This window comes from Canis lupus, chromosome 16 (genome assembly GCF_003254725.2).
Source record: "Canis lupus dingo isolate Sandy chromosome 16, ASM325472v2, whole genome shotgun sequence".
Lineage (NCBI taxonomy): Eukaryota > Metazoa > Chordata > Mammalia > Carnivora > Canidae > Canis > Canis lupus.
The window spans coordinates 54,482,764-54,504,521 of NC_064258.1; the positions used below are offsets into that span (position 1 = coordinate 54,482,764).

The window sequence follows — 21,758 nt, forward strand, 5'->3', positions numbered from 1 at the left end:
TTCCCAAAATAAACATCTGCTAACCTGTTAGTTGATGTAACAAATAGTACTGAGTATTAATATAGCCAATCACGACAAGTCAGAAAGAGAGAGAGGGAGAGAGAGAGAGAAAAGATTAACCTACGCTGTACTAAAGCTATGTCTTAATGTTTAGGTATTTGCATGTGCCAGTTAATATCAATGGTTTATGAAAAATACTCCAACATCTGAAAAATTAAATAAAAACAAGTGACACAAATTTGGGGAAATATGCGAGGCAAATTGCTATAATACCTAAATCATGTTGCCCGAAAGCCCCATACCTAGTCAAATGATTATGAATTATAGTCACTGTTTTCTATTCTAGTACCAACATTTTTCTTATAAAAATATAGAAAACTAGGGGCACGTGGGTGCCTCAGCGGTTGAGCATCTGTCTTTGGCTCAGGGCATGATCCTGGGGTCCTGGGATCAAGTCCCATATCAGACTCACCCCAGGGAGCCTGCTTCTTCCTCTGCCTGTGTCTCTGCCTCTTTCTGTCTCTCATGAATAAATAAAATCTTAAAAAAAAAAAACCTAAATCTATAAAATTTTATTCAGCCATAATAGTTGATAATACTTTCATTATTTTATATATTTATTTTGTTATTATTTATGTTCTATTTTATTATACAAATATCAGGGAACTTGTGTTGTCATATAGGGAAAGAAGCATTTGAGAAGGTAAGTCAATAAGAAGATAAGGCTGATAATTTCTATATAAAAAATAAAACACAAAAACTAGGGCAACGGCAAATTGGAGTTGAAGAACAAAATAATGAGGGAACATTATTATACTATACAGCTATATAGCTGTCGAATTCTGAGACCGGTGGCCAAAGAAAAGAGAAAAAAAAAAATCATGTAAGGTAACAACTCATGGTGTCCATAGGATAAAAATAAAACAAAAAGACAAAAAAATATGCTCAGGAGAAGCACAGCTTTTCCCAGAACTGAGATGAGAAATACAGGTTTCTCAGGTGTTTTCAAAAAGGAACACAGTATTACATATGGACAATGTCATCAACATTTCTAAAATAAAACCATACAAACGTAATTAATGCACATCCTTGGAACAACACCAAAGTCAATTCAATGAAAACATTTCTATAATGAAGATAAAAAATTCTGACAACCTGGTTTGTCAAAACCATAACTTAAAATAGCTAAAGCAGTTTTCTAATATTTTTGGCCCTAGAATTCTCTGTTCATAGGTGAATTTTTACATGAAAATCCAGTATCTAATACAGAATAAAGTGGTGTTTTTCAGACCGAAAGGGAGAAGGTGGAAAAGCCAGCTGCATCACCTCTGTATTTCCTTCTTCTTCCAAGAGAGATGAAGATAGAACAACAGAGAGCATGAGGTCTTAGTGTCCTGCAGAAACCTCGAGAGCATAAATTCTATCTTGTTTCATAGAGACAATCTGTTGTGCCAATAAATCATTAAGAAGGTAAAAGTGACCACTCTTCAGGAAAATTAAAAAGCATAATAATACCAGTACTAATGCTATCATTCTCAAGGCTTCAAACTCGAAATATAGAATGTAACATCAGAATAAAAAAGTAGTATTTCCTTCATGACCTCTGAGCTCATGTATAAGCAAAAGGCAAACGCATGGCAGGCTTACTTATACCTTTGCTAATGTTTTGTACATATTCATTGTTAAACATCCTATGAAATAAATGAGGCCAAGAAGTCTGTATGGATAGGTTGAATTGTGTCCCCCCTCCCATCAAAAAAAAAAAAAAAAAGATGTTGACGTCCTAACCTCCAAGGATCTGTGGATGTGACTTTATTTGGAAATGGGGTATTTGCAGATGATAAACTAAGATGGGGTCATTAGGGTGAACCGTAATCCAATATGACTGTGTCCTTATAAACAAGAGAAATTTGAACAGAGACTTGCATGCACACAGGGAGAATGCCGTGTGAAGACTGATGCTAAGCTGCAGCAAGCTAAGGAATGACCAGAAGCTAAGGGAGAGGTCTGGAGCAGAGGCTTCCCCGGTGCCTTCAGGACACCTTGATTTCTTATCTCTGGTCTCTAGAACTGTGCAACAAGGAATTTGTTGCTCTAAGCCATCCAGGGTATGGAACTTTATTTGGGCAGCCCTAGCGAATGAACACATGGTGGATCCAGAAAAATAAAACACTTGATGAATAGGTACAAATGCGCAAATTACTTCAATTAATAACTGGAAGATGAGTTATGGGAAAATGATGGCCTCTTCTGGAAGTCACAGGTCAGAATTTGAAATACCATACATTCCACCCTGACTTCAATTCACAAAAGGGAGATGCAAAGGGCAAAGGAGGTCTTTATGCCTTCCTATTCTTTTTATGTGAGAATAAGCATACGATGTCTCAGTGTTTTGCATCTTCGATACATAATGCAAGGTCTCAATGTCTTACTACTTAAAACCTTCAAAAATACCTAATTTTAAAAAGGCATTTTTATAATACCTTTTTATAAAGGTATTATATAATACTTTAAAAAATAATTAAAAATAATTTTTAAATGATTGTTCTTGCCTAATAATAATAATAAAGCAAGAAAAGAAAGCCCTAGTCATTGAAAAAGGAGATGGCCACAATGACAAATTATAAAATATGAATAATACCTCAAATGAAATTTGGACCAAAGTAAGTACACACTCTAAAGTTCTCCTCTTTAGATAGAGCTCAGCAGCACACAGTTTTCTCAAAAAAAAAATCACAATCTTTATGAAATCTCTGGGCGCAGGCTGGTTGGGGGAGTAGTGGGGGAGTCCGTAACGAGATCTGGTTATAACTCCAGACCACAGAGAATCAAGAGGAGGACCCACAAAGCACACTGTCATCTTGACTGTCTCTAAATTACCTCCCTGGGACTGAGAAGGCTGCCGCAGATCAAAGAGCCAAGGAGGGAAAGAAGTGGCATGGACCAGATCAAAATGACCAACTGTAAAATAGAATTTTCTTCCAATGAGAGGAACAGATAGGGTGGAAGTATCTAAGACAACAACAAATCCAAATGAAGCCAAAAAACATGCACAGATCCCTCCCCATTCCAACTTGAAACAAACAGATGAAACTCTCCCCAAGTTAAATTAGTATAACCAGAAGGAACAAGAGGATATGTGCAAAGAGCAGAGGGGATGCGGGGAAGAAGTATATGTAGACTTGTTATCTTTCTTTAAAAATTAACAGGTCCTGTTTGAAATGTATTGAGAGAAAATGGCCCCAAAATATCAATGTTTTATATGTCATTTTTTTAATGTTAATAAATAACTATCCTAAAGATTATTTAAGAAATATTTATTCAAATTTTTGTGATTTCATCTGTTCAACTTCAATTTCTTTATTCTTCTATTTATTTCAGATAAATTGAATGTACTACATTTTGTGAAAGTAGTGTTCCTTATCCTAATCCATCTATCTATCTAGCAAGTCAGGAGTCACATTCATCAACAGACATGCCAGATGGCCAAGAACATGTTTCTCAGACAGTAGCCATTCTTCCTTATGCGTGGAGAACTGTTCAGGTAATTTTTAGATCTTTCTATTACATGTTTTATCATCGTTTAAATAAAAAAACAAACATAAATTAGTTTCTCAGACCCCTTTATTCAGCTAGATTAATTAGCTGATCGGGAGATCCAAAGATTTATTATTTCCTTTTATCTCCTTGCTAAGGAGCGACAACATCACAATGGCATTTTACAAGTAGGTGGGAAAATATTTTTGAGTCATATTAGTAAGTCATCGTATTCTTCTGCTATATGTCCTTGTTCGTTCAGGCCATTTTCTTAGAAAATGTACAGAAATAAACTGACTTTAAAAAGTAAAAATACGGGGCAAATGACTGGATTTGGATTAACTCAAAGTACAACCTGCACAGCTGAGTTAAGTATATTACAATAAAATTTACTTCATGTAAAAATTTACTTCAAAAATTTGCACAGCTAATATTTTAAAATTAAAATATTGTTAATTTTGGCCATATGCTGTGTAGGAAAGAAATTATATAAGGAAAGAAAAATAAACTTTAAGAGACTCTAATTAAATTCTTACCTGGTTGAAAAATTGATAGACTTCCATCAATATGACCAAATACAATTTTCCCCTTTTTTTGGGTATGCCATCTGAATATACAGATATCAGACAAGAAGCTATGAGCCTCCTTGTGTACAGTCACTCCACTGTCTGGTCCTGAGATGGTCCAAACGAAGAGTGGGCCTCTGTGGGAAACAAATGCCACCGCATCACCTACGTTCCAGCACCAGCTAAGAGAGGCAGGTATCCCTACAATAAATAAAACAGAGACACGTAACAGAGACACATGGAATTAGTTTGTGCCGTAAAATATTATTTCCACTGTACATTTCCAAAACAACTTAAAATATGAGAATAGGCTTGTTATTAAAAAAATTACCACCTTCTTAGTTGGGAGTTGGACTTCTAAAGTAACCCTAAAGACTATGGGCCACATACTAGGGTGCTTCCATAATGCAAGGAACAGTACCTACTTATGTTTAAAACTATTAATACCACAATGTGCTTCAAATATTCTGAAATTTATACAGATTTTTCTTTCAGAAACTATATATTAAAGCAATCGATTCTTTGAGTTTTTGTGTAGACTTGCTGTAGGCATTCTGGGTGTACAAGTTTATATGGGATATGATAGATACCTGATTTAAAGGATCTTAAATTTAGATATAAATGTAATATCTTGGGAAGATAAAGATTACATGTATGAAAAGTTACATGCTACTACAGGGATTTAATAACAAACGCCACAATCTATGTCTTTTAAGGATTTAGTTTCAAATCTTAGTGGTGCTTCAGATGAATTAAATAACTTTACCTCTTACACCTCTGTCATCTCCTCTATAAAATGGATAGAACTCAAAATAGCTGAACACCTATTCTATGTGAATATTAGGAAAGGAAATATAATAATGTATGTAAAAGACGCTTTTAAACTATACTACAAAAGAAATACAAAAGTTAACTGTATTCTTACTATTACTGTGATAGAATAAATCATATATAAAATAAGGGTCACAGTAAATTTGTAACTCAAGACAGAGGTCATGATTCTCCCAACACAGATACTTTTAACAAATGCACATGGAATATGTACCTCAGATCATATGGAATTAGGGCCCAGGAATCTATTTGTAATAAGTTTCTTCCAATGATTCTGATGTGTAGAGAGGTTTGTGAACCGTTGGGCAACTGTCCTGGGAAAAATCTGGATTTGAGTTATATTCTGAGGGAGCAGTTATATTTAATGTATGGGATGAGTAGTATTTCCCAGGAGGAGAAAATGACATGAACAAAGACACAGAGTCAACTGTTGTTCATTAACAGTGAATTAATTTGTGTCAACAGTCCTTCATGTTCCAAGAGGCAGAAACTGGAAGCCTAATGCCTAGTTCAGAGCCTGACATAGAGTGGTAACACATACATATTTATACAAGGAATGAAAGAAAGAGTCCATGAATAAGGCCAATAAAAAGCTGATGTGGTTATAGGATACATGAACAGAAGAAGAATTTCCCAATAAGGGGTAAGATATTCTGAATGGGTCAAACCACCATGGCATACTTGAAGAAAGCCCCTCAAATGCTGGCTCTCTGCATATTTCCAGAAAGGCAGCAAGGAAAAGAAGGGACCAGAAATGTCTAAAAGTTAAAACAGAAAAGACGTCTATAGTGGCTTATTAATGTAAGTACTTCTAAGAGCTCTAAAAAATATCAGCTCATTTAATTCTTCCCAAAATATTCTGAGATAGGTAAGTAGTACTATAATCCAGCTAACAATGTTGTTTTTTTTTTCCCTGAAAGGATATTATTAAGTGTGAATTTTTCAAGTTGATGATAATTTTAACATTTTACATTTAAACAAACTAATACTTGTTTTCCTTTAAATGAATTATTATGGAAAACAGAATGATGAAATACAAAATACAGAAATAAATTCAAGTTCAACTGCTGTTATGTGTAAGTTCTAATACTGATTTTCAAAAAAAGGTGACTACAAATTTCCACTTTGCTTAAGCTGGATTCTCAAAAGAAGAAACAGAGTCTAAGACATTTCAAAGGGAATTATTTACAATGAAAATCACCAAAATTTTCATAATATTCTTTTTGCAAATAAAATAAAGCATTCAAACTTCAAATTAAGGAGATATTTAGAAACAGCAAGAGGATTATTGTTAACTCTGAAAATTTTCAAAAGAAAATATGTAAGGAAAAGAAAAATATGTTAAAGTGACCAAAACTGTTACCACAATCATTTAAGAATTCTACAAATGCTAATGAAGGTCTTATTTAATTGTATGCTCAGTGGCAAAAGAAGGTATGGTACACACAGCTAATGAATAAAAAACTCTTCCATCATGAATAGAGGTGATGCATATAGTGCTTGATGACAAATCAGTGGATAAACTAAGTGATAATACAATAATACATTGGCTAATCTGTACCTGTGCATAACATTTAGAAAGTATTATTATGCAGTTATAGTCCAGTATGGATTTTGTGTGACCAACTGACATCATGTGGCATTTAAGGAGTATTTATTGTGTTTCTTAAAATTAGTCTCACATAAACTGAATATAAAGTACCGAGAAAATGCACTATTGATCGATACAAACAATACTGGAAAAACCTGTAGGATTTGTGATTGGTAGAGAAACAAGTATGATCGGAAAAATATGAAAAATCTTGATTGAGGCGGTCAACTGCTGTTTCTACATGATAAAGCTTTGCACCAAAAGTATTCTGGCTTTTTCTCATTGATGTATTGAAAACCTTAAGGAAAACTGTTACCATTCATGTAATTCATGGAAGCTCACTGAATACAGTTGACTTCAAAAAAATTTTTGCTCAGAGACTGGAACACACTATACACTATCTAATACTGAAGCTCAGGAATTGTTGCAGGTGAAAACGGTAAGCATGTTATATGAACTTGGGAATAAGATTCATAGTTTTCTAGTTTAAAAATTAACCTTGTTTGGCAAATACTTTTTTAAGATGAAAGTTGTGTAACAAAATTGGTTTATTTTACTGGTATTTTTAGCATTCCTAATGACCTAAATTTGAAAAGACAAAGAAAAGGAAATATACTATAAGTATGTTGGGCATATCCAAAGGTTCCAAAAGGCATCATTATCTTGGAAGCAAGACTCACATATAATTGCCTGTGAATTCTCAATATTGTTGCTACATACTGAAAAGAACATTTTTAAGAAACTGAGAAAAATACAGCTAGTGAGACTGCCACATCTCAGTTTTCTAACTCAAAGCTATAACCAGCAACTATTAGAAAACAACTGCACAAAAAAAAAAGAAAAGAACTGCACATCAAAAACACATCCAGCCGTAGCTCTCAAAATCATAATTAATAACTGACACATCCGTCGTGCTCAAAAAGTGAATTATTGTGACATATGTGACAACAGAAAAATGATAACGTCATCATTATGGGGTAAGATGCTAACTAGAAAGAGTGCAATAATACTCAATTCACTAAGACCTACTTGGGTAAACTAGGACTTTCTATCTTGACACAGTGAAAAATAAAGGAAGAAACCAGCTCAGTTAGGCACAGGTAACATGCCTAACACTGTCCTTGTAGACCAATGAACAGGCTGATCAACTGTCCCATTAAGAAAATCTTACCCAGTATTATTTCTATACTTATTTTGGGAATTTTTGTTATATTTAAACATTAATGAAACCAATGAAACCATATGGTATTGACTATTTTTAAATGACTGGTGTATGAAGTATAAACATTTCACGAAATTCCGTTTCAGTTTCATACATATGTATGCACACAATGAGTCACAATGTGAAATGTATTTCATACATACGTTAGCACTGCAAAGTTTAAAAACCAGTACTTTAAAATCTGAGCTAATTTAATTATTTTGCTTACTAAAATAAAAATATTTCATTTAATAAAATAAACTCCAGTTATAAATATACCTTTTGTATTGTCGAGCTTAGCAATGACTTTTTGTTCTGCAACATTCCAAATGATCACTAAATTATCGGTACTGCCACTTGCAAACAGATCAGGGTTATGTGGACACCAAGAGATAGCTGTGATTGTTTTTTTATGTTCAGACATAATGGCATGAAGTTTGAATTCATTATAACGGTGATCCAACTAAAAAAAATATATAAACAAGACATTTCAGTGCTTTTTTTTTGATAATACACTTTTTGTTAATAATCACACTATTTTTAAAAAGCTACATACATGAAAATTAGTACAACTAATAACATGATATGAACACATTTCAAGCCTTGGTCCACTTTCAAGTGTTAAACGTATTCAATGAATAGAAAGAAATCTTTTTTAAAAATTTTAATTCCAGTTAGCTAACATAGTGTTATACTAGCATCAGGTGTGAAATACAGTGATTCAACGCTGCCATACATCACCGAGTGCTCATCACAAGTGTCCTCCTTAATCCTCATCACCTATTTCACATCCCCCCCAACTCCTTTCTCCTCCATCAGTTTATTCTCTAACATTAAGAGTCTGTTTCTTTCTTTTTTTAAGATTTTATTTATTTGAGAGAGAGCACGAGTAGAGGGGAGAGGCAAAGGGAAAGGGAGAAGCAGGCTCCCCTTTGGGCAGAGAGCCCAAAGCAGGGAGGGATCATGACTTGAGCCAAAGGCAGATGCTTAAGTAGCTGAGCCACTCAGGCACTCGAGAGTCTATTTCTTGATTGGTCTCTCATTTTTTTTTCCCTTTGCTTGTTTTGGTTCTTAAATTCCACAAATGAGTGAAATCATGTGGTATTTGTCCTTATTTGATTAATTTATTTCGCTTAGCATTATACTCTCTAGCTCCATCCAGGTTGTTTGCAAATGGCAAGATTTCATTCTTTCTTATGGTTGAATAACATTCCATTGTGTGTGTGTGTGTGTGTGTGTGTGTGTGTGTGTGTGTAAAGAATAGAATAGATTGAATACAATAGAATATATATATATATGTATATATATATATATATATACATATATATATATATTTTTTTGCTTCTTTATCCTTTCATCAATCAATGGATACTTGGCTGCTTCCATATCTTGGCTATTATTAAGTAATGCTGTTGTAAACATAGGGGTGTATGTATTCCTTTGAAATCGCATCCTTGTGTTCTTTGGGTAAATACCCGTTACTGTGATTTCTGGATCATAGGGTAGTTCTATTTTTAACTTTTTGAGGAACCTCCATATTGTTTTCCCCAGTGGTTGCACCATTTGCATTCCCACCAACAGTGCATGACGGTGGCGTTTTCTCCACATCGTCACCAACATCTGTTGTTTCTTATGTTGTTGATTTTAGCCCTTCTGACAGGTGTGAGGTGATATTATAGTTTTGATTTGCATTTCCCTGATAAATAATGAGTAGAAAACAAGAAGTTTAAAAAAAATAAGGGAGCAAAACAATAATTTTAAAACAAGTAAAAATAAATGTAAATTTATTTAAATATGCATAATAATTCAGAGCTTTATTATATTTTCTATACCTACGTCTGTGAGGAAAAAACCCTGGTTTTGGAATATTTTTTCTGTAATTTTTCCATTAGATTTAAATGAAGGAAAAAAATTAGGTTAAAAAATAAACTATTGGGGCTACACCAAGTTACAAAGCTTTTGCACAGTGAAGGAAATCATCACAAAATGAAAAGGCACCCTATGGAATGGGAGAAGATATTTGCAAATGGTATATCCAATAAGGAGTTATATCCAAAACATATAAGGAACTTCTAACACTGAACACCAAAAAAAACCCCAATAATGTTGTTAAAAATGGGCAGAGGACCTCCATAGATATTTTTCAAAGAAAATGACATACACATGGCCAAAAGATACATGAAAAGATGCTCAACATCACTCATCAGCCAGGAAATGCAAATCAAAACCACAATGAGATACCACCTTATACCCGTCAGAATGGCTAGCTTGGGTAGAGGCAGAAGGTATCTTGCTAAGTGAAATAAGTCAGACAAAGAACGAATGCTCTCCCCATCGATTAGCTCGTGGTTACTCATTCTTTCCTGTTCAGGTCTCAGTTCTAAGATTCCTCTTTACAAAGGTATTTTCTGACCAAAGTATCTAAATAAATTTATACACCCATACCCACCCCAAAACATAACTCTATCCTTTTTTTAAATTGGATAGTTTCAGATACAGAACATAATGATTTGACATTTGCATATACGGCTATATGATCATGTAAGTCTAGTTAACAATCACCACACGTAGCTATACTTTTTTTCTCGTGATGATAAATTTTAAGATCTACTCTCTGGGCAACTTTCAAATAAATAATACAGTGCTATTCACTACATTCAACATGCTGTACATTGCATCCTCATGACTTACTTAGTTTATAACTGGAAGTTTGTACCTTCTTACTACCTTCATCCATTCAGCCCCCACCCCATCCCCACCTCTGGCAACCACCCATCTATCCTGGGTATCTGTGAGTGTCTATGAGTTCATTTTGTTGGTTGTTGTTTTAGATTCCACATATAAGTGAGATCATAGGGGATCCCTGGGTGGCTCAGCGGTTTGGCGCCTGCCTCCAGCCCAGGGCGTGATCCCGGAGTCCAGGGATCGAGTCCCACGTCGGGCTCCCTGCATGGAGCCTGCTTCTCCCTCTGCCTGTGTCTCTGCCTCTCTCTCCCTCTCTCTGTGTATCTCATGAATAAATAAATAAAAAATCAAAAAAAATTTTAAAGAGAAGCCCATCTTTAAGTGAGATCATACAGTACTTGTCTTTCTCTGACATATTTTACTTAACATAATTCCCTCAAGGTCCACCCACATTATAGCAAACAGCAAAGTTTCCTTCCTTCTTTTTATGGCTAAATGGTATTCCATTGCATGTACATATGCACCACATTTTCTTTACCCATTCATCCATCAATGGACACTGGATTACTTCCAGGTCTCAGATATAGTGCAGTGAAAAAGATGCTGAAATGCATCTTTTCAAATTAGTGTTTTTACTTCCGCAAAAATAGAACTGCTAGATCGTATGAGGGTTAATTTTTTGAGAAACCTCCATAGAGTTTTCCATAGTGGTTGCGCCAATTTACATTCCCATCAACAGTGCACAAGGGTTCTCTCTTCTCCACATCCTCCCCAACATTCGTTATTCCTTGTCTTTCTGAAAACAGTCATCCTAACAGGTGTGAGGTGCTATCTCAGTGTGGTTTTGATTTGCACTTCCCTGGTGATGAGTGATGTGATTTCTTTTCATGCATCTGTTGGCCACCTGTATGTCTTCTTTGGAAAAATGTCTATTCACATCCTCTATTTTTTAATCAGATCATTTGTTTAATTTGCCATTGAGTCATATGAGTTCTTTATGTGCTTTGGATATTAATCCCTTATCAGATGTATGATATGCAAATATTTCCTCCCATTCAGTGGGCTGCCTTTGCATTTTGTGGATGACTTCCTTCGCTGTGCAAAAGGTTTCTAGTCTGATGAAGTCACACTTGTTTATGTTGCCTTTGTTTTTCGTGTCAGTGATTCTAACGTATTACCTGTTTTGTGTCCTTCATAGAACACTTTTTTCCTGCAACATTTACTTATTTATTTGCTTATTTTTTTTTAGGATCACTTCCTGCCCCCTGTTCTTACTAAGAATATGAATTTGATGAGAAGAATCTGCCTGGTTTGTTCATTGTTGTATTTTTACTACCTAGAGATTCTTGGCCAATGGAAGAGATCCAGTTCATATTATGGAAAAAATGAGCCATTATGCTATTATTTATCATTTAAGCAACTTTCAACTTTTGCCATCACACATTATGCTGTAGTGAACATCTCTGTATATAAAACTTTGACTAATGAACTAATAATTTCCCTCAGTTTTCCCTTCTGTAATTTCTGTATCTATTACTACTTAAACTTTAGCTATTCCGAACAACTTCAGATGAAAATATTATTAAAGACAACCAAGTACCAGTGGAGTTTTCATCTTATTAGTATTGCAGTTATAATAATCTTAAGTTGGCCTGTTTATATAAGTACATTTTCTGTACATTTAGGGATAAGTTTGTACGTTTAGGGATAAGTTTGTACGTTTTAAGCTATTCAGTGATTTCAGTTATCTATGGTAAATAATGTGAATGTGTCTAATGCACATAATAGAAAAAACTACTATATAAGTTAGAAATTCAGTGGAAGAGTCTATAAATACAATAAAAACACAAGAAGCTCTGCGCACATCAATGACCGTCACTGGCCTTACTATACAAATTATCCAAGTAGTATGTTAAACACAATATATATAACTTACAGGGATTATTATATTTACAATTCAGTATGACAAGCCCATACCATTACACTGAATTGGACCACAAATTATTTTTAGAGTAGTTCACAATTCAATGGTCAAAGAAAAAATTCTTATGGCATTTACAAGTATCATTTAATATTTCAGACAGATTTGATAATAACAGCATCAACAGACTATCAAATACTGACTGTACATTGACCCTATATATTATTTAAAAAATATTCCCTTTGAAAATAATTATATTTTGTATTTATGTAGCATATTTTTCAAAGCACTTCAATTTAGATAATGACATTTAAAACAGTACTGATTAATATAAGTTGAATGTTAACGTCATCATTTAATACAAATGTAATCTTCTATTTGCATACTTTGAAACAAGGTTTTGCAGTGGACTCTGTAATGAACTGCCACCTGAATTTGTTTTAATTTCTAAATCAGGGTGATTTTTAGTTTGTTTCAGTCTTTAAAAATGACACATAAACTTTCTTCAGAAATTTTTAATTTAATAATTATAACCCAGTCTTCCTAAATATTCAAGTCATAAAATGTCATCATCAAACTTAAGACACATGCGAACATGAAAAAAATTAACTTCTGTCTTCATCCACTCTCTTCCCTACTCCATGCAGGAACAGTTGGCCTTGACTTTTATGTTCTGCTTCTCTAAAAGGAAATAAAACAAGAAGACAGGGACTTAAGACTAAGGGAGAAATGTTGTAGGAGATCTTTGGGAGTGAGAAGCTTGGGGAGACATGCAAAGTGTAAGGGAGGCAGATGGGAGGGAAAAGGAAGAGATTGACAGGCCTGCTGCTGTCTTTGTGTACAGAGCAATGGAAAGTGAAAAAATGTGAGTTACACTGAAACTGCAGTTTGATTCCTGGGTGTTTCTACAATGTTGAATAATGGACTACATAAAATATAACTCAAAGTTGTGGAAAATTAGTTGGTTTGTAGATTACTGCTATGATTTCTTAAACTGTCGATAAACTACAGTATCAGTAATTAAAAGGATTTTTACTCTGGAATAATCCAATAATTTTTTTTCACTCTTAACTGGAATGAGTTGGTGTTTCAAAACAACAAAAGACATATATCATTCAAAAAGTATTTAGTGAGTGTCTATTAAATTCCAGAGAGTACAGAGTAACTTGAGAAATTCAAAGGTAAGGAAGGCTTTTGCTGGCAAAGGGAAGCAGGCAGACAGGCAGTGCATTTCCTAAGGTCCTTTGCTAACAGGAAAGAGAAAAAGCAGAATGTGGAAAAGAGTTTAGACACTTGAGCCAAGATTTGAAAGATGAGAAAACATTCTCTAAACAGGCAACGCAGGCAAATGGAAAACCTTGTGTAAGCAAAGGCAAGATATAAAGAGTCTGAGATGTTTTGGAAAATACAATTAGGTTGGTTATGCCCGGGCCACAAGGTGAGCCGAGAGGTGAAAGAAACACTGCAAAACAATGTCACACTACAAAGTCTGGATGTTAATATGAAAGAATGAGGAGCAGCTGAAGATAGAAAATTCTGGATTTGCATTACATGATGATTGATTACACTGCAGTATAAATTAAAGGGACTCAAAGTAGAAGCGAAGAGGATAGTAAGAGATTATTATAATAGTTTAGGTGAGAAGGATATAAAGGTTACCAAATGCTAGGATTGCTCCCGCTTACCTCTAGTACAGGAGGTGAGTAGAAGAGAGAGCCCTAAGGTAGCTAACCTTCACACGGGGGCTTTGGATGAAAGTTTAGCTGCTAACACTGAAATGCTGACTCTAGGTTTGAGCAGAAAGACTGACCTGATTTAAGATGCTTGTGGTACCTCTATCTGGGGCTATTCAGAAGGCCATGGGCTCTATAGATTGGGAACTGACGAAGAGATGTCTGGATGGAGCTCAGACATGAGAAAAAGGAGTGATAAAGGTGTGAATCTCAAGAATAGCTCAACGTATTTCATATCTGCCCTGTTTTCACTATAATGATCTCTAACAGATGACCCACATTCTTCAACTTATGATTTTTTTTCATAGAAAATGCTACTGAGCCAGGTCTGAAACAAAGGAATACATGAATTCCAACTACTTATATGGAAATATATTTTAAAAGGATTAAATTCTAATTGCTCACCACTCATGAACTGGAAGCTTTTAATTCTTGAGGAAATTCTTTTTGATGAACAGCACATAAAGGTTTATGACATCAACTAAGGTTTTTCCAATAATTTAAAACTATGATATAAGCATTTTCTAAAAGTCTGACCTGTAAAACCTATATAGTATAAACAGCAACAAAATAGAAGTATCAATTAAATTACAGCACTAAGCCTTTTATATAACAGGGATTTTTAAAATAGGTATTAAATTAAATTTTAATTTTACTTAATTAAATTAGAAATCAAAAAGAATCAATAGTATCTTACCTGGTAAATATAGATGGCCAGGGTGGCGCAATATGCAAACCTGTCTCCGTTGGCAGCACATACATCTTTGTTCCACGGCTGACATCCAGCGGCCAGCAGTCCCACCTGCCTTACCTGGGACATGTTTGCCTTAAAAAACAAATTTGGAGAAACATCAGCCATTTTCATGATTCAATAAACTTAATTATTTTATGTCTATCTTCATCAATCCTTATCTTAATGTCCTGAAAAAATTCTCTACTAGGACTATTAATCTCGATGTACACTTTCAGAGAACGAGAGCTGAAATCCCCAAATGTCTAGAGACATTAAGGCAGATAACTCAAATTTGAAAACACGAAATTATAAAATGATAAATGACAAATAACATTTGGCCAAGGAATGGGAACCCTAGAGGAGTGATGGGGACTACAGTGAAACAGAAAGGCCATATTCTATCTGACGGGCTCTAGTGCCACTGGAGAAGACCCTCCCATGTTGCCAGATTTATATAAGCTTCCAGAGAAATGGAAGTATCTAGATTTTTACGTAAAACCTACTGATTTTTAAATACTAGCAATTCATGCAGGGCAGCAATTTCAAATGTAAAACCCTGAAAGCCAAAATTGGGAGGATTGTAGCCTCTGTCAGAGAACATCACTGTTTTTACAGTGACTCAGTATCTTTGCAATAACTATTTATGGGACAGAGGGCAGGTCCGCAGGCTGCGTTAACAATACTGTTCATTGTGAAGAGGGGACAGAAGGAAACTGGAAACCACTGGTTACAAAATGTTGACGTGGCAGGCAGAGGACAGTGGAGTAAACAGCCCTCAAGATGAAGAATCAGCCTGGCTGGGGCTCCCGTAAGCAGGGAGGGAGACCCAGCTCCAAGCCAGGGCAGAGCACGGAGGCAGGCATCTAACCTCAGGTTTCTGTTCCTTCTAGTTAAAAGAAATCCTCTGAAATAGGTGTTCCCTTCCATTCATCTCAGCTCAAGGGATTCTGTGAATCTCTGTGTAAACTCTCAACTCAATTCTTCTAGGATCGTGGAGAAAAGGAAACCAAGTGGGGGACTGTTTGTATATCTATGATCATATTGAAAACCCAGAAACAGGGAATATCTAAGGCAAAAACAAAAACAAAGAACCTCTTCTGAGCATTACCCTATAGAGTTACCTTGAATGGCATTCAAGAATAGATTAATTGACCAAAAAAAATTTTTTTTCAAGGCAGAATCTAGACCATTATGATGGTCTAATATGGTCAAAAATATTGGTCTAAAAATGAGGACTCTCAACATAAGAGTCTTCACTTATACTGCAAAGTTATACCAGGAAACTACCAATTTTTCACTATTGTGAATTTCATACCTATTTCAAGTAAGGAAAAAATATAAATAGCAATTATAAGCTTAAAAATATTTTTGAAAAATTAAGTAAATACCTGGGAGATAATAAGTTTGGTTCACATGGCCTAACATAACCAAACGTCAGCATTTAATCAATATTCTGTTTATGTTGTTATTGCTTTAACACAAATGTCAAATATCACACCTATGAAACATTAACACATAAATATATATACACACGCCTGACCTAAGACACAAGTGTAATGGGTACCTGTTCAGTGTGCCTTTTCTCTTTCTACCCTGCCACCTAGTGGTTTAAAACAAGTTGCTCTGAACAAAACTTGGTAATGTCATTGAAAAATAAAGCAGTGTTTCCATCATCTGCTTCCTTTTCAGTATTACTGGAATCATGTACTGACCATAACCCTGTATTTCTTCTTTATTTTAATGCTCAAAATTAGTAAACTCTAGTCAGTTACATTATCACCAGTTTACTTATCAAGCTACTTTCTTCTTTATATCTTTTCTATTTCATATTTCCACGTTCTACAAAAGATCTCTTCTTCTTTCCTCTTTCTTCCCTGAATCTGTCTTCATCCCATGAAATCTCCTTATCTGAGTGGAATTAGTGGGGTTTTTTTTAAGTAAAAAGTTATTTGAAGTGAAAAATTCCATGATAACTGTGCTTGTTTAACTCTAAGAATCTTCTTTCCTCCTCCTCCTCTGGCACTTGTATTTCCTCAAGCACTAGCACTCCTGACAAATTTTTTAAAATATACATATTTTTTAAACTAGTAATGTTACAATGTTACCTTTCACTGGAAATATACATTATTTTATTTTATTATTTTTTTTTGAAATATACATTATTTTAACTACAGTGTGGATTAAATAGGCTTTTGTGGTTTACATTTGGGGTCTATGGTTACTACTCGTAATGTTTGTAAATAAAAGTTGTTTCTCATTTATGTTTAAGCAAATTTTGAGTTTATATCTGGAAAAGAAATGTAAGAGAAAGATTTAGACAGGTAAAATGGAATCATTTTTAGAATGTTCACTTACTGCTTTTTTTTTTTAAATCTTTTTTAAACTTAATAAACTGTTTTTAGAGCAGTGTTAGTTTCACAGCAAAAACTGAGTTGAAATGACAGAGTTTGCGTTCACTCCCTGTCCCCCATACACACAACCTCCCCCCACCATCAATGCCTAGCATCAGATTGGTACATCTGTTACAGTGATGAACCTACACTGACACATCATCATCATCCAAAGTCCTTAGTTTACAGTAGGGTTGGCCCCCGGTGTTGTGCATTCCATGGGTTTGGACAAATGTAGAAGGACATGCATCCACCACTGTAGATTGTACAGAATAGATACACTGCCCTAAAAAATCCCCTCTGTTTGCCCATTGATCTCTCCGTCTCTCAATAACCCCTGGCAAGCACTGATACTGTTATACTCTGCCCAGTTTCACCTTTTATCCATAGTTATGCCCTTTCATTGTAATCATGCAGTATATAATCTTTTCTTTGAGTAATAGACACTTAAGTTTCCTCCCTGTATTTTCATGGCCTCATAGCTCATCTCTTTTTAGCAGTGAAAAATATTCCCTTTTAAATAAATAATAAAGAGTACCACTGTTTATTTATCCATTCACTTACTGAAGGACATCTTGGTTGTTTTCAAGTTTTAACAGTTATGAATAAAGCTGCTATAAACACCCATGCACAGGTTTTTATGTAAACTTAAGTTTTCAATTCCTTTAGGTGAGTAACAGGGAGTGCAAAAGAGGGGACTGCTGGAGTAGGAGTATGCCTATTATATAAGAAAAGATCAAACTAAAAATAAATAAATAAAAATAATTAAAAAAAAAAAAAGAAAAGATCAAACTGTCTTTCAAAGAGGTTGCACCATTTGCATTCCCACCAGAAATAAATGGGAGCTCCTGCTGTTTCCCACTCTCACCAGCCTTTGGTGGTGTCCGTGTTCTGGATAGGCCATTCTAATAGGTATGTAAGTAGTAACTCGTTGTTTTAATTTGGATTTCCCTAGGTCGAACATCTTTCCATATACTTATACGCCATCTATCTTCTTCAGTGAAGGGTCTGTTCAAGTCTTAATTTGCTAGAAATGGCTCAAGAACTTAGAGAAACATTTTACTTCTAGATTACTGGTTTGTTATAAGAGGACATAACTCAGGAACAGCCAGATAGAAGAGACGCATGAAGCAACGTAGAGGGAAGGGGCAAGGAGATCCCATCTTCTCAGAGTGGGTCACGCGTTCATCAACCTGAGAGCCCTCTGAACCCCTTCCTTTTGTGTTTTAGTAGAGGCTTCATTATACAGGATTGACTGATTAAACTACTGGCCACTGGAGATCTTTCAACCTCCAGCCCCTCTCCTCTCCCCGAAGGTCAAGGGGTGGGATTAAAAGTTCCAACCCTGTAATCATAAGATTGGCTCCGGCCAGCCATCAACCTCCATCCTTACATGCTTTCTAAAAGTCACCTTATTAGCATAACAAAAGACACATTTATGGCTCTCTACACTTGGGACACTGACATCTGAATGACTAAATAAATACATATTTCTTATAAATCACAGTATCATAAACTGTTATTATTCATTCAATTTCTTTAAAACATAGGTCTATTCAGGTTGTATATTTCTTCTGTAAGTTTTGGCAAATTATATCTTTAAAGAATTGGTCCCTTTCATATAGATTACCAAATTTGTAGTATTTCTGTATCACCCTTTTAATATCCATTGGTTATATAGCGATGTCCCCTCTTTCATTATTGGTATTCGTAACATGTTCCTTCTCTCTTTTCTTTTTAATTAGTCGAGCTTAAAGGCTAATAGATTTTATTGATCCTACACTTCATCTTAGCCAAAAGGCCGAGAAGCGATTGATTTTATTGATCTTTCAAAGAAGCACCTTTTTGTTTTGTTGATTTTCTCTACTGATTTTCTATTTCGGATTTCACTGATTTCTGATCTAATTTTTATTATTTCTTTTCTTCTGCTTACTTTGCATTTATTTAATTTACTCCTCTTTTTCTAGTTCCCTAAGGCAGAAGCTTAGATGATTAATTTTAGATCTTCCTTCTTCTCTAATATATGCATTAAATTCTATAAATTCCCTCCAAGCACGGCTTTTGCCGCATCCCATAAATTACATTAAGTTGTATTTTCAATTTCATGCAGTTTAAAAATGCTTTTCAGTTTCTCTTAAGACTTCTTCTTTGATCCATGTGTTATTTAGAAGATTGTTGTTTAGTCTCTATATGGAGATTTTCAAGTTATATCTCTGGTACTGATTTTTAGTTTAATTCCACTGATGTGTGAGAGTAAACCTTGTATTATTTCTGTACTTTTAAGTTGTTGAGATGTGCTTTATGGCCCAAAACATGATCTATCTAGGGAAATGTTCCATGTGAGCTTGAGGAGAATGTGCAACCTGCTGTTGTTGGAGGAAGTAATCCATAGTGTAGACTATACACACTTGCTTGAAGATGCTATAAAGTTCAATTATGTTCTTACTGATTTTCTGTCTGGTAGATCTGTTCAGAGTCTCCAACTAGAACAGTATGCCCATCTATTTCTTCTCGTACTTCTATCATTTTTTGCCTCATGTATTACAATACTGTTATTAGGCATACACACATTAAAGTTGTGTGTGAGTCTTTTTGGATTACTGACCCTTTTATCACCATGTAATGTCTCTCGTTACCCTTGCTCTGAAATTTACATATCTATAGACACTTCTTTTAATTAGTGTTAGCATGGTTTATCCTTCTTCATCCCTTTACTCTTTATCTATGTATGTCTTTATATTTAATTTGAGTTACTTGTAGACAAAGACCCAACTATATGTTTTCATTAGTGCATTAGGCCATTGATGTTCAAGGTAATGATTGATACGCTTGGATTAGTATATACCCAATTTTTACTGTTTCAATTTGTTCCTGTTTTCGTCCTCCACACTTTTTCTTTCTTCTGTGGTTTCAAATGAGCACTTTATATGATTCAACTTTTTCTTCTTTCTTAGCATATCATTTAAAATTGTGTGTGACTGTCCTAGACTTTGTAAGATATAACTACTCCAAGTCTACTTTCAAATAACACCATACCACTTCTCAGGTAGTGTAGGCACCTTATAAATAACAAAATATCTCTAATTCCCTAATTCATCTTCTCATCCCTTATATCATTGCTGTTATTCATTTTACTTATACATAAATACATAAGCAACACCACACACATATATGTATGTGTGTATGTTCATAAAAGTATAATAAAATATATTGTTTTACTTTTATTATATACAAACTGTTAATTGTTAACAAGATTAAGAATAAGAAAAATGAAAGTTTTTATTTTACCTTTACTTATATATTCTCCAATACTCTTCCTTTGTTTATGCAGATCTGATTTTCTGACTTGTACCACTTACCTTCTCTGAAGAACTTCTCCTAACATTTATTGCAAGGTAGGTCTACTGGCAAGAAATTCCCCAATTCCTGTTTGTCTGAGCAAGTCTTTATTTCTCCTTCACTCATGAAAGATAATTTCACAGTGTATAGATTTCTTGGCTGGTATTTTATTTTTCTGAACACTCTAAATATTTCATTTCATTCTCTTCTTGCTTTTGTGGTTTCTGAGAAGTTGAATGATAATTCTTATTCTTGCTCCTCTGTTTTCTTTTTGAAGATTTTCGCTTTGATTTTTTTTTTCTTCAGTTTGAATGTGATTTGCCTAGGTGAGGGTTTTGTTTTGTTTTGTTTTGTTTGCATTTATCTCATTTTGTATTTTCTGGGCTTTCTGGATCTGTGGATTGCTGTCTGACATAATTCGGGGAAATTCTAAGTCATTACTGCTTCACCTGTTGCTTCTGCTCCTTTCTCTTCTTGTCCTGGTATTTCCAGTATGTGTACGGCACATCTTTTGCAGTTGGCCTACAGCCCTTGAGTATTTCGTCCTGTTTTTCCCCCCCATTCTTTTTTCTCCTTCCTTTTCAGATTTGGAAGTCCCTACCATCATATTCTCAAGCTAAATCATTCTTTCCTCAGCCATATCCAGTCTACTAATGAGCTAACAGGCATTCTTCATTTTTTAGTGTTTCTGGTCTCTAGCATTTCTTTTTGATTCCTGTTAGAATTTCCATTTCTCTGTTTAAATTATCCACCTGTCTTTGTATGTTCTCTATTTTTTATTAAAGTCCTTATAATATTAATTTTGTTTCTTTAAATTCTTGGTCCAATAGTTACAACATTCCTGCCATATCTGACTCTTGTTCTGATGGTTTTTTGTTTGTTTGCTTGTTTGTTCATTTTTGCTTTTCAGTATGCCCTACAATCTTTCCTTGAGAGGATTACATGATGTAGTGGGTAAAAAGCACTGTGGTCAGCTGACCCTTGGTAATGTAACTGTGGGAGGAAAAGTGCTCTATAATCCTGTGATTAGGTCCTCTGGTGAGTCCATGCCTGTGTAATGTGAATTTCACCAGTGATTCTTGGAGGGGTTTTTTTATCCCTTAGTTGGGAAAGGATGGGTACAGTGGGCTGGAGTTGGTTATTTCCCTTCCCCAGATAGGTAAGGCTCTGATAAAACTATTTCTTCCTAGAACAGCTTTGCTAAGAAAAAAATGCTAGGACCTATTTCAAA

At 34.7% G+C, this 21,758-nt stretch overlaps 1 protein-coding gene across 7 annotated transcripts in view; it reads right to left on the minus strand.

Moving 5' to 3' along the window:
• Positions 1 to 21,758, minus strand: part of WDR17 (WD repeat domain 17) — a 113,043-nt gene that overhangs the window by 59,474 nt on the left and 31,811 nt on the right. For 6 of the 7 annotated variants that reach the window (XM_049094907.1, XM_025434042.3, XM_025434041.3 and 3 more), the window contains 3 exons: positions 14,763 to 14,891; positions 8,006 to 8,189; positions 4,074 to 4,304 (listed from right to left, as the gene is read on the minus strand). In XM_049094907.1, the coding sequence (XP_048950864.1) occupies positions 4,074 to 4,304; positions 8,006 to 8,189; positions 14,763 to 14,891 (544 nt within the window). Of the gene's footprint in view, positions 1 to 4,073; positions 4,305 to 8,005; positions 8,190 to 14,762; positions 14,892 to 15,301; positions 15,425 to 21,758 lie in introns of those variants that run through there. The other variant, XM_035699756.2, reaches the window with a different exon arrangement.